We start from the raw sequence: 13,381 nt of genomic DNA, 5'->3' as shown, positions 1-13,381 counted from the left end.
TATTCCAAATCAAAACAATTAAGGTAAACAAATGAACACTTGGGGGTTTTCCTATCTTTTACATTTAAATTTATTTTATTTTATTTATTTATAATAGATTTAACGGGCTAGTTCAGGTTCGGACTAGTTTCGGGCCAAACTGTTTAAACTAGCGGGCCACACAGGTGCTGACTCAGACCAGCCAAAACCAATGCAGGCTGAAGTTGTTCAGCCCAAACACAGCCCATTAAACTTTGGTTAGGGCCAGTTCGAATTATAACGGGCCGATTAGGTCCGATTTTAACGATTCAGGTTAAGTTTTGACACCCTTAGTACAGATCGTGACCAGTTAGAAATATCTGGATAACCTTCTTCCCTGTTGTGGTAGTTAACCTTTATTTCCAAGGATTGTATTTGATTGAGCCTTGTAAAGTTCAAGACTCACAAATGAAAATTAACCCGAGAAATGACAAATCAAAAGACATGGTTCTCAATAATCCATGGGGCAACTCATGAGTGGTGGGACTTGTATGATGCTACAGAGACAGTAGAAATCCTGCTAAGTTGATTCTGTCTGGTCTAACCAACACCCAGGTGAGATTTTATGTAGAATCACAGTTCCAACAACTGGGATACATCTAAAGCAACCACCTCTTTAGCAATCCAAAAAAAAATCCATTTTCTATTTTGTAAAAGATACAGCTTTGTGGAGATCCTTAGCTCCTTTCTGTACCACTAATTAAAGATAAGAAGCACTGATTGAAGTAATTTCCTAAAAAAACACTGGAACAGAAGATCCAAAGTCTGTATAGTTCTTGTTTCATCAGCAAAAATCACTATGTAGTGTTCGTGTAATCCACATTTAAGTTCAGCAGCTGCTCTGAGTCTTCTGACAGTATCCTCTGATCATCCTTCAATTGCTAGTTTTGAATTTGAACTCTTTCAAAACTAATATACAATGTACTACTTTTACAATTTTGCCCTCATATGCAGACTAATTCTTTAGCTTTGATTCGACAGACCAAATACAACTCTTCTCCGGCAGTTAAAAATTTTCCACAGACATCTCTAAAGCATAGAGATGAATAGGGATGTTGATCTAACCTTTTGTGTAATGTTACAAAGATCTGCAGAAATTATCAACAAAATTTCCAAGCAGATAAAGGGGCAAATGGTGTAATGGGAGCCTCCAATGATCGTAGTTACCTTTTGTCATCTATAGTTGCAGCAGTTTGCGCGCCCTCTGGACAATTTATCCCACAAACAGATCATCTGTCTAGGTGACTGGTAATGTGCAGTGTAGTAGTTCTGCAGACACCCATACTGACAAAATTTCCAGTTATGGGAGTACTGGACAGCCCTGGTACTGTTGAATTGCCCTACCCACAATCCCATGCTGACATCCTCCATCTTGAACACCTGCCAAAGATGGTAAAAACTTCCAATGTAACTGGCCTAACCAATAATGATACAACCATAACGATGTGATCTAATACATGAAAAGCAAGGCCAATAGAATGAATAAAAGCTGTTCCCATTTAACGAACCCTTAAGCTTTGATTGGCATATTGAGAGATGATAAATCTTGCAACATCACTTGAAATTATATACCCAGGTCCATTGGCATAAGGAGGATATACTGCTTCTGGCCATTCCTGTAAGCATTTGTGAGTCAGCAAAGGAATCATGAAAATATGGTCCTCGTATAAACTCCTCTCTTATTCAACTCACAGTAAAGCAGCGACAATCATACCTCAAAAGTAACAGCCCATTTTCCACTTCTGAGAGGCCTATGCAAGAGGTTCAGGTTGCCCATATAAAGGGACTTTTTGGGAGAGAGACCCTTAATTTCTTTTAAAACAGTGTCCACCCTAACAAAGGTGTCATCATCACATTTCATGATGTATGCAGCAGTCAAGTTCCAAACCTAGAGAATGACAGGTTTGGACAAATATGAAAAACATAAAATGGGCCAAATAAACTAGAAATGCATTAAATAATCATCATCATCATCAGAAGACATTCAATTCTGAAAGAGGCGTGGTAAAGGATAAGTATATGTAACTTTTAACTCACCCCATACTCACAGATGGAAATGGTTTTATAAACGACGAGTTCATAACGATCCAAAAATGGCAAGATCACGATATCACCAAAATAAGCTGCTTCATTCCTCAACAATGCATTCACCTCCTTCCTTGGATTCTACATGCAAATGATTAGGAACAAAGTACTTCTATCAATTTGTTAACATAAACAAGAAGCATGCAAAATTGAAAAGTATAGGCAAAGATGGATTTGAAATTCATTTTTCAACCTGAATCCATTTATATTGGAGGATATTAGCACCCTCCCCAGGGTGCGCGCATGTGCCCCCACCTCAGAATCCCCCAGAAAACCCATGGACCAGCCGTCCCTAAATTCTCTCAACCTCCCTAAAATCTAAGAATTTTAATTCCTTCACCAGAATTGGTTCAACTTTGGATTGAAACCTTCCCAGAGCCAAGGTTGTCTAAGCGATAAAGCGAGGCAACAAAGGCCAACGAAAACCAAGGCAACACCAAGCAAAGCAACAAGGCGTCGCCTAGGCGAGAAGGTGATACCAGGTTGCCTTGACCCAAAAAAGATTCAGTATGCCTAGGCATTTGACTTGACAACCACAGTCCCCTTGCACTCAACCTAGGTTTCAGCCCCATCTGAATGCTATAAACACTAAAGCCTCAATTCCTCCTTTGAAACCCCAAAAAAATCCCAAAATTGAGCAGGTTCAGATTAAAAATCCTACACTTGGCCCTCAGTTCTATTCAGGCTACAGCATCACTTGGGCGGCCAGGCCAAAATGTACCTAGGCACAAAGTGGACGAGGTTCGTGGATTTACTTCATCAGCCAACTTTTGCTAAGTCCTACTACTGAGTGTGTACACCTGATCCTAGAAGAGAGTGATTTGAATTTTCTTTGTCAGAATAGCAGTTTTTTTTTTAATCAATAAATACTCTTCTTCTTTTTTTGGGTATGCATCTATAAATACTCTGTAAGGCTCTATAGCAATTGATTAATGAAATAAGATAGAATTAACTTTGGCATGGGAGCTGCAAAATGCAGTTGGGTTGGAAAACTTTGAACTGCAGTAAGTTATTCTTCCTCTTAATTCTCTTATCTGCTCTTCTGCCACTAAAAATATACTGCTTTAGTTCTGTCCATCACCAAAGCTTGCTGGGTCTGAAGTCTATTCCCTATTCTCTCAAACAGAGGCTTTAAGTTATCATTCATTCAATATTATATCCCCACCATTAGGCAAGTCTATTACAGGTTCACTTAATCATATCTGCAGACATTGTTTTATAATCAGTTTCGGCATATAATGATTTAATTATTGAGCTCAATCCTTGTATCTGATTTCACCCAAACTTTGGAGAATCAAGACCATCAATAGAGCTCCGCTCAACCCAGGTTAGGAGGCTTCCCAATCTCTATATTTTATTTTTTTTGCCACTTGAAAATTACTTTTAAACCTGTAAATTTGGGATTCCAGAATTTTGATCGTCCAATTAAATTTAACCTAAGGGTAAATTTGGGGGATTAGTGAAAATATTCAAGAGAAAGATTCAACCTAATATTTGGGTACATCCAACCTACTCACTTTAATTAATTCATATTTACAAATTATATCCAAAAATTACTCTCAGGCCATCTAATATTTTATTTTCATCAATAAAAAAGGGCATTTATAACGGAAAATTTCTCTCTCTCCCCTGTACTTTCTATTTACTTTACTCCCCTCTTGAATGTTTCTCGTTTAGTTCCCCCAAAAATGTGAACTTTTACCTCTCCTCCCCTAATACTTTAAAAGGCAAAACTACAATTTGTTTTTATCCCTTTAATCAGTTGCATTGATTTTTAAACTGTTTTTCATTAATTTACTTTCTTCCTTCTCCCTGTAGGAATACATTCCTAGATGTATTTCTTTTATTTTTTTATTTTTTCTTTCTTCCTCTTTTATAGAATTTTTATTTTTTTTTTATTTTTTCCTTGCTTTTTATAGGAATCCATTGAATGTGATCAGATGTATTTTTTTCTTCCTCCATTTCTTATCAGAATCTATTAAACAGTTTTTTGGGGAACGAAGAAAAATTTACTAACATGATTAGACTTTTTTTTTTTAACTTCTCCCACTTGTATAAAAATCCATCAAAGGAAAAATGAAAATGAAAATATAAATATAAATAAAATTAAAAATTAAAAATAAAAATATTTTACAAAAGAGGTGAAAGGAAAGAATGGAAAAATAAAACACACCTAGTCACATATGATGGATTCTTAGAGAAAAAGGGAAAAAATAAAGAGAGAAAAAAATCACAAAAGAAAGGAATTGCTTTAATCGACTAAAGAGACAAAAATAGAGGGTAATTTGGTTATCTTAAAATATCAAGGGAGAAGGAGAGCTAAGAGTCCATTTTTTTAGGGAGAATTGATGTAAACCAGGTCTAGGTTAGGGGTATTTCAGCAACTTCTCTAGATTTAGGGTCTGCCCAAGAAACTCCAGCAAATAATGATGAAGATTCTAGGATTTCAGAGGGTGTTTTCAAACTTCAAATCCAGTCACAGTATAAACATGGTTCTGGGTATCTGCAGGATTCAGGTTTTAGGGTTTTAAAGGGTTTAGCTAGGGTTCGGGAAGGGAAAGGGCTTGTTGTTCTGCAGTTCAGAGCCAATGGTGCTACTGTTCTGCAGTTCAGAATCTAAATTCAGTGAATGAAAGGCAAAGGTGTTAACAAAATTGGGTTTCTTGAAATTTAAAAAATCTGCAAAACTTCTCGAGGAAGAAGATAAAGTGCAGGATTTTTCTAAGTCAAGAAAACTAAGTGGTTTGGGGAAATACTCTAGGATTACACCCTAGAGTTAGGTGTGACCCAAGGGGAGGGGAAAACAGGTCTAATGGGGCAGGGGTTTGGCATCTGCAGGTGGGGGAGGGTTGTGCTGTATCGCAGGGAATAAGGGGATGAAGGGGAATGGCTACGGTTGCTAGGGGAGGGCTAGGGCTTGACTGAAACTAAAGGGGGACAGTGGGGGATTACTTGTGATGGGGTTGGGGTAGTTTTCTAGGTCTAACAGGGGGGTGGGGTGTGGAGGCTGGGAGGCTACGCTGGTGATGGGACGGTACTCTAGGGTTGCACAGGGAAGGGCAAAGGGTGGGGAGGCTGCTGTACTTACTTGTGACTGCAGGGATTGAATGATGACTGCTAGTAGAAGGCTTGATGACTTGAAATTACTTCTTGTAGTTGCAAAACTGAACGCTAAAGTTTAAAAAAAATGAAATCTTAGACAATTGCAAGGCCCTCAAAGAAACCTGCCACACCTTGGCAACAACACACAATTTTTATTCAATCCAATCTGAAAATTAAAATGCAAGAATAGGTAATTCATAGCCTGAAAATAAAATACTCTGATTTGAGGTTGGGAATCCCTAAAAGATAAGGATCCCAACTCTAGACTACTACAGTTAAAAAAGAATCAATTATTACATGACCACAACCAAATGGTTGGAATCTTACTAGCACACTTTAAGTTATCTTTAAAAGCACATGCTAATTAAGTAATTAGATCACTTAGGACTCAAGCAACATCTTTAAATCAAATAGGACTCTTAAACAAAACCAAACCTAACTCAAATTACCAAAGTGCACTCAACGAATTCTAAAAAAAAATAAGGGCTAAAATGCCCAAATAACCCCTCAAAAGGGTTCGGCCACTTAGGGTGGCTTCTTGGAGCCATCCTTGGGGCCCCACTTGCGGTTTCACCTGGGGGGTCTTCATGTTCACATCATGAATCAGAGGTGAAACTTTTGAGAGGGGAGTAAGAGTAAATAAAAAGTAAGGACAGGGGAGAGAAAATTTTCCTATTGATAATCATTTTGAATAATTGATTCCTAGACTTTTAAGCTTCATCAGAGAAGGTTGACTTATTTTTCTATTTATTGACTCCAAAAATTTTGACCATGCTCTTTAGATCCTGTTTGTGAGGTTACATTACCCATATATCCAATACATCGAATATACTTTGATTAAAAAACATAGGACAAACCGACAAAAACTACAAATCACTCATAGCACATAAAGGCTTACCAGTGCCACGAAGAAACGAGCCACTACATTTCCAGACTTTATTTCAGATGATTGCATCCAGGTTTTTCTGACTGCCATGCGCTCTGCAAAGTGATTTGAAGCAGAAAGAATTCCAATAAAGAGCTGCACTGGAATTTTGGGCAAAGGATGAGCCTTCCACTTTTCTGACATATCCAACACTCGCTGGATGGAGAAACTTGGATGAGAGGTAGGAAGAGAAGTTGCAAACACAGAATGCACTTCCACATCACCTTTAATTGCTAGTCCTGTTGCATCTTCAAGAGTAAATCCCTGAAGAAATGGAATGACTGATCAGCAGAACAGGATTTGTACTTGAACAAAAAGGAAAACCGAGAAAGGGGGGGGGGGGGGGAAGAAGAAGATGAAGAACAGGATTTTCAAGCTCAATCTAGAAGTAAGGAAAGATTCTTGTTTCCTTCTTTCTTTGTCATCATCATTTTTTATTTGTCTTCTTCTCTCTTTTTTATTCTTATTTTTTTATTTTGAGGTTTTTTTTGGTCTGTGTTGAGGGGGGGGGGTGAATAAGTAGGGAAAGCTTACTAAGAACATAAACATCAAAACTTCAAAACCAGCAATACCTATTATTTTCCATTGGCTAAAACATATCCAAGAAACCAGTGGCATAGAAAGTAGGAGAAGGCAGGTCACATTCATTAAATGGGAATCTGGAAAACCAACAGAAGAGAGGCATGCCCCTTGAATGTGACATGGAGGAGCACATCCATGGGATAGATCTAGGCTAATATTCATCACAATTGATCACGATTGTTTTTTGAGATTTTTCTTGAACATCATCCACATTTTCCCACAATATAGAATTAGAAAGGCCCGAAAATTTTAGACAATTTGAGCTCTGTCCAAGGCGTATATTAGACTGCATGATCAATAAACTGTCAGAAAACCTTCACAACTGCCAAGGTGACACTCAAGTGGACTAAAATAGGAACAGTTAATTCCCATCTTTTGATCTTAACATCATCATAAAGAATATGTTTGGCAGCCAAGAAAATAAAAGAAGAAATAGAAAGAATCAGAAAAAATAATGATGCAATGACTTATATGTCAATCTCTCTCCTCAAATTTCATTTTTTTTCTTCTTTTTGACAGTTGTATTTTGTTTTCTTTTATTGGCTACCAAATGTAGGCACAAATTATTTCTAGACAACATAATTACATACCGTTCGATAAGGGAATGAAGACACATGTCGACCACCAACATGTATGTGATATCCATCCACGCCAGCTCGGATAGTCATGATAAACATTCTACCCTCAGTAAAAGGAAAAGGCCAGGTAACCTCCGGCTTTTGTTTACGCCCTATAAATCGTTTGAACCAAGAGGATGTCTTGGACTCCTTTGTATCAACAATGTCACTCCTCATCCATCTCTCACATCTCCAAAATCCATCAACTGTCCAATAGTAAGCACCAGAAATATGGGTGAAACTCATCAAAATATAGCACCTTGGAGATGAAGATTATGGTTGTCAATTGGGCAAAACTTTGATGCCCTTTAATAATACCACATGTCTAGCAAGTTTTTATACTACGCATTAATCAACTGGGGAGTCAGCATGGGATGGTGTTGTACCAAATATAAACATTACAAACATGACAAAATGGCAACCGAATAGATTGGCAGAAGACCCCTAAAGACAAAACTGAATCATAATTCAACTCCATTATGATCCAAATCAAAGAAATAATTTATTTCTTGATTCATGTTCAACAAAGAAGAGAAAAAACAATCATTTCCATTGACGATTTATCTATTACCTAGAAAGAATTTGCCAAAACATGCTTCCCAATATTTTTAAATGGTATGCATGCTTTCCGTTACATATTCCACTTTTTGGCAACACAGATGTTTAAATAACTAATTAACTATTGCACACTCAGTCATGCAAATACATTAAATACTAAGACTAACATAGAAAATAGTGGAACCATAGATGCTAATGTATGAAGTAATAGATCAAAGTGGCATTTGCTTGAATAGGATGAATTTACGGTGGGCCTGGGATGGGAAAGTGAATGATGTTGAAGCAAAATGAGCCAATTGCTGCAAACCAATTTAGTTCAAAGCTGGGAGCCTGAGAGAAAAATGTTCTTCTGTTGTGCCTGCTACATTTGACCCTAAATTTTAAGGGCCATAATAAGCAGCCTATGCTTGAATACTTTCTAGTATTACCAATTTTGGAAAACCCTCACCAATTACACCATTCACTAAACTTAACCTTGAGAATTTATGTCTTTTAATCACCTTATGACACTCTAGGTACAACCAAACCACATTCAACAAGGACCCCATTAACATCTCCATTTCAATTTTGCAAACATCTGAAACTCTATGCGGGTCTGCTCAACGTACAGGGCATACCCTGTCTAGCATCACGGGTGTTCTTTCCATAACCATAATTAGGATTTTAGTCGAAATGGACGATTCACAAATTATTCTGGTTTCAATATGAGTTGAAATGACAAGTAGATCAATTCACTAGGCATGCAAAGTATCACAGAAATTTGGGCATTTCAGTTCTGCTATTTTTCATTTTAAGTATCACAAACCTCAATGCTTATTAGAACACTTTCAACCAAACTCAGTTTTCCACAACTACCTAATTTTTGACAGTAGGAAAGCAGAAGCAGAATGACCACAACCAACCATATAATTTCTGTTAACTCACCTATATTCATTGGTGAAACAAGGAATTTAGGACGCTGAAATGAAAAGATCATTTCTAAAGCATATTTCAGTTGTTTAGCTGAATTTGTGTGTCCCGGTAGTAAATTAAGTTTACAATAGGCATATTAGAGAAAGTATACAGCACACAGCCAGGTATGGCATACATTAGAAACCAAAAGTCCAAAACATAACTACCATTTTGAGTGTGTTTTTTACAATCTAAAGATTTCAATAAATTTATAAGCTTAATTATGGTTTCCTTGAAGTTCTGGATCAAAATATGATCAATTGACAACTGAATGGTCAAATGAAACAAACTGACAAAATGTAAGGCTACACATTTCATGGGTGTCTGGAATAGCATCAGCGAAAGCAGGGTAAGGCGAGGCACATTAGGATCCTCCCCAAACCCCAAATTAGTGAGAGCCTATGCACTAGCTACACCCCAAGTGAGAGAAACAAACAGTTTGTGAATTTCAAAGCAGTCTACCAAATCCTTAAATGCATCTCTTAGCAGATCAGATATCAATCTGAATGTGTTATTTAACACTGTCGTTCCTCATTTCAATAAAATAAAATACTTAAAACTGAGTATGTCATCGCTTATTTAGATTTTACTCACATAATGAATACAAATTTCCACATGCTGCATCAGTTAGCCATAGTAAGCACAAGATAAAATAACATATAAGTTGGATCTTTAAATAAAAAGATAAACTAATCCTCTGTCATCCTCTTGTTACCCATTTGTTGCACCCAAAAGAACCATTTATGGACTCTGCTGGCTACATTCATTGCCAAACCCTGAGGAAACCTAGTGCACAGGGCATGGACAATGTTCCACATAGGCAATCAAACAAAAGCTAATGACCACCACAGATAGTATCATCATCTTTTCGATCTATTTCTTCTATTTCAGGTCATGGAGTGAATAGTCTATTAAAATATCCTGATCCAGTAATGCGTGTGAAAATCCTAAGCCTGGACACAGGATCCTAGAAATAATTCCATATAGTGCCTCCAAATACCCCAATCCAGAGGATAATTAGTGCCTTTATAAATATACATTACTGCCTTGTAATTGGATTCTTACGGAAACTATATAATCTTGATGAGTTCATTGATTATATTATACAGCTACCAAACATATGCAGGGTAAAATTTAAACTGAAAAGGCAAGATAAGTACTTACCCAACATATCATCATCATTGCCTAATGGTAAACCACTACACCTTTGAGCTTTACCCCACTGCATCCTGTAACATGTATTGTGTTCAATGACAGGCCATTGACTCCAGTCTCCTTTCAACCGCGGATTCAAATGCAGAATCTTTGGAGGATCCTCCCCATCAACAGCCTTGAGACCTTGCAGCTCAACCATAAATTGCGAAACCCATACCATAGTATCTCCACGTTTAAATTTTGCTAGCTGAGGTACATACTCCTGATGAGGACCATGGGGTGTACCCACCAATGTTATAGAAGAACCTGCAGCAAGACCACAAGGAAGAAACATGATATTGTCCCCCTTCTCAAGTTCTTCTCCATTCACAGATACAGATGAAGGACATGACTCAGGTTGCCCCTCAAGTACAGAACTCGGATTTGCTTCTTCAGGATTCATCTTCTGTACTTCTGCCCATGCTTTCTCGCCAAGAGTCCATGCCTCCTCAGCCATTTTCTCCAGAGGAGACAGACCCTTTGTCTTAATCCTTTGCCTCAAAGTATAACCTGTTAATTGACCATAGCGGCGCTGAAGTGGCTTGACAGGTGGAGAATTGTCAGTCTCATCAGGGAATCGCTCCTTCCAAAGCATTTGTGGTGCCTTCTGATATTCATCATCTTCCAACTTCCGGTGAAAAGTATCCTTGTAAACTGAACCAGATAAGGATTTGCTATTATCTCCATCTTGCTCATCCACTGCGGATCCATCCATACCAGTAAAAGTGTCATCCTCACCGAACACAGAAGCAATCTCTAACAACAAAGGGAACTTGAAGGCTATAAAAACCAAGTAAAATCCCGCAACACCCAGCAAAAAATGGGACAACTTAAGCCTCCTCCCACCAGCAGGATCGCTTTTGGCTCTTCTCATCCTTAGAACCAATAGCCGGTCACAGGTATCCCCAATGCCTCTTGATAATCCTTCCAAACTGACATTTGCAACTCATAAATCTAACTTGAACACAACCCACAGGGAAGAAACCCGATTGTTCATTTTAAGAACAACGCAACCATCAGAACAAAGTCTCCCACCGATTGGACAACCAAATCGAAAACCATATAGATCCCATGTTGATGGCAAGCACTTACAGTTGCTAAACAGCGAAGTTTCTCAGTAAAAAGCTATAATGCTAAACGAAACTGCCGACCAGAGCAACCGAAGAAGAGAAAAAGAGTCAACAATCACCGATTCATCAATGTGGCACCAACTATTTACCAAAAAAAAAAAAATGTGGACACCAACTTACCAGCTCCTCGCAGATACAACAGAGATCCTCAATGCGAAAGAGGCAAAGACACAAAAGACATTCCAAAATGAGAATTCCAGAGAAAACCCATTAGATCTCACATGGGGGCCATTCGAACACCCTCAACCAACGCAAAACAGTTACAGCTCAAAACAGAAACTAAATCGAACCTAACCCTAGTGAACAAGGCTCAAAGAAGAAATTTAATTACATAAAAATGCGAAATAAACGCCAAGAAAAATTTCGTAATTTAGATTTAGACTTTAGAGGTATCAAATAACTTTCATATTGCTTCATCTGAGGAAAAGATAATTCCTAAATATCGATTTTCTCATCTTCTTCGGTTCTTCCCCTCTTTATGCCGTTCCAACTGACCGGAAAAGAAGGAAAAAATTTCTTTAAAATGGTTTTAATATTTGAAATTTGAACCCTGTTGGCATTCATTTTTACGTGAATGACCAGTTACCGTTACCGTATTAACACGGTCGTTTGTGTTTAAATTACTTTTTTTTTTGGGGGTAAATTATGTTTAGTTTTACTTGAAAATGACTTACGGTCACCTAGGCTTTTCCTTTTGGGAAAATTATTTGATTAATTACTATTAGGTTTTTCTTTACAAAAATAACCACTCAACATTTACTTACTAAAATTAGTTAAAATTAAGTTTGAATTTAAAAACCTAGTCAAAATAGTGAATTTTCATTCCTTTGACATTTTTAACCTCTAAAACTAACCATATTAAAAATGAAAAATCTCAATTTTGTTCAAAAGGAGGTCACTAATTTTTTTGTTCTTTTACATTTTTACCCCCATATTGAAAAATAATTTTAAGGGTAAAAATGTCCAAATGGATTACTTTTGTTAAGTAAAAAATTGAGTGATTATTTTTATAAATGAAAACTTAAAACTAGCTATCAAGTAATTTTCCCTTTCTTTTTTTTGGTAATCATGGGTCACCTTGGCTTGAAAATGGAGTTAATTTCAAATGGTGAGGTAAAATCAAAGTGACTCTAAATTTCTTTTCGTCTTCTTCTTATGGGTCACCATGGCTTTTCTTTTTTGGTAATCATGGGTCACCTTGGCTTGGAAATGGAGAAATGGTTTTCTTAATTTCACATGGTGAAGTGAGATGAACTCTTCTTCTTCTTCCCTTTCTTTCTTTATTTCTTTCTTTTTTTTATTTTTTTTCTTATTTTATTTTATAAATAAATATATATCTATTTAAGAGCAAGGGGCAAAGAGAGTCTAGAAACACCTCTTTCGAGGCCTCATGGTGTTCACCTTTGGCCTGCGATGCTAGATTTTGAAACCACTCGACTAGTAATTTTCCTTAAACATTTCTAGTTTTGCGTCCTCTATGCATCCCGAGAAATTGATAAGTGTAGGGATTAACTCTATTGACCATGTAGTATGCTTTGGCACAAGGATGAGTTAGTCTTCATTGTACCAAACATGAGTAACCGTGATGTGGGGTCTCCTTGACCTTTTGAAGGCCATCTACCATGCCTTGTAGTACCGCTTTGCTTCACTCTCATCAAATCTTCCATATTTGATGATTCAAAAAATGTCCTTCAAAAGTAGCCGCCAAGCCCATCTACTTTGGTTTTTCTACTTGTTTGGACTAGTCTTGAACACATTAGTGTACCTCATTACTTTGCCAGAAATTTTGCAGAGCACTACATACACATTCCAGATTAGCAAAGAGGGGCGGATTATTCTCCACCATGCAACTTATTCTAGGTGGAGTAAGTTGCATGTCGCTTGACCATTAATTGATAAATTTCATAATACAAAAGGGGTCTAATTCTTTCTTGAAGTATACAACCTCATTGCATAGCAACCAAATAAGAAGGTTAGAGCAAACTGATGTTAATATACCCTGGATAGTATTGATAAGGAGAGAACTTGATTTAGAGGCTGTTGGTCTCTCTCGTTTCAGATTTTGATTCATTATCTATGATTATGTGAGTTGGATCCAGTGAGGTTGGGTGTATTTGGGGGCAACTGATGTTACGGGTTTGAGGGATGATACTTTGATAGTATGCTTGTTATTTTTCTTTTCGCTTTTTAATACAAATGACCCTTTTAGCGAAAAAAGC

General features: G+C 37.2%; 1 protein-coding gene across 2 annotated transcripts; it reads right to left on the bottom strand.

Annotated features, from left to right (window-relative positions):
* Positions 1-268: 268 nt before the first annotated feature.
* On the bottom strand, positions 269-11,673 carry LOC149005463 (Galactosyltransferase family protein). Of its 2 annotated transcripts, XM_089168121.1 has the most exons (8): positions 11,283-11,673; positions 10,003-11,175; positions 7,303-7,535; positions 6,104-6,394; positions 2,056-2,184; positions 1,733-1,906; positions 1,527-1,634; positions 269-1,398 (listed from the first exon to the last, which is right to left on the bottom strand). In XM_089168121.1, exons 2-8 carry the CDS (start codon positions 10,904-10,906, stop codon positions 1,192-1,194), a joined length of 2,046 nt encoding a protein of 681 aa, XP_089024247.1. In that variant the 5' UTR covers positions 10,907-11,175; positions 11,283-11,673; the 3' UTR covers positions 269-1,191. The 2 variants fall into 2 exon arrangements, with proteins under 2 accessions (XP_089024247.1, XP_089024246.1); XM_089168120.1 differs by having other exon boundaries at positions 10,003-11,673.
* Between the last annotated feature and the right edge of the window lie 1,708 nt (positions 11,674-13,381).

The sequence above is a fragment of the Hakea prostrata genome, chromosome 9 (assembly GCF_041222555.1).
Source record: "Hakea prostrata isolate BN-2017 chromosome 9, UWA_Hpros_2, whole genome shotgun sequence".
NCBI classification, from domain to species: domain Eukaryota; kingdom Viridiplantae; phylum Streptophyta; class Magnoliopsida; order Proteales; family Proteaceae; genus Hakea; species Hakea prostrata.
The sequence above is the reverse complement of the archived record's forward strand: the minus strand, read 5'-3'. Positions and strand labels throughout refer to the sequence as shown.

Excerpts from the sequence above, each read along its gene's own strand:
- LOC149005463 (XM_089168120.1), bottom strand. The coding sequence starts at position 10,906 with ATGAGAAGAGCCAAAAGCGATCCTGCTGGTGGGAGGAGGCTTAAGTTG. Across the intron at positions 7,536-10,002 it reads CAATGATGATGATATGTTGG|TTGATGGATTTTGGAGATGT; the intron begins GTAAGTACTTAT and ends ACTATTGGACAG. Across the intron at positions 2,185-6,103 it reads CTCGTTTCTTCGTGGCACTG|AATCCAAGGAAGGAGGTGAA; the intron begins GTAAGCCTTTAT and ends ATTTGCATGTAG.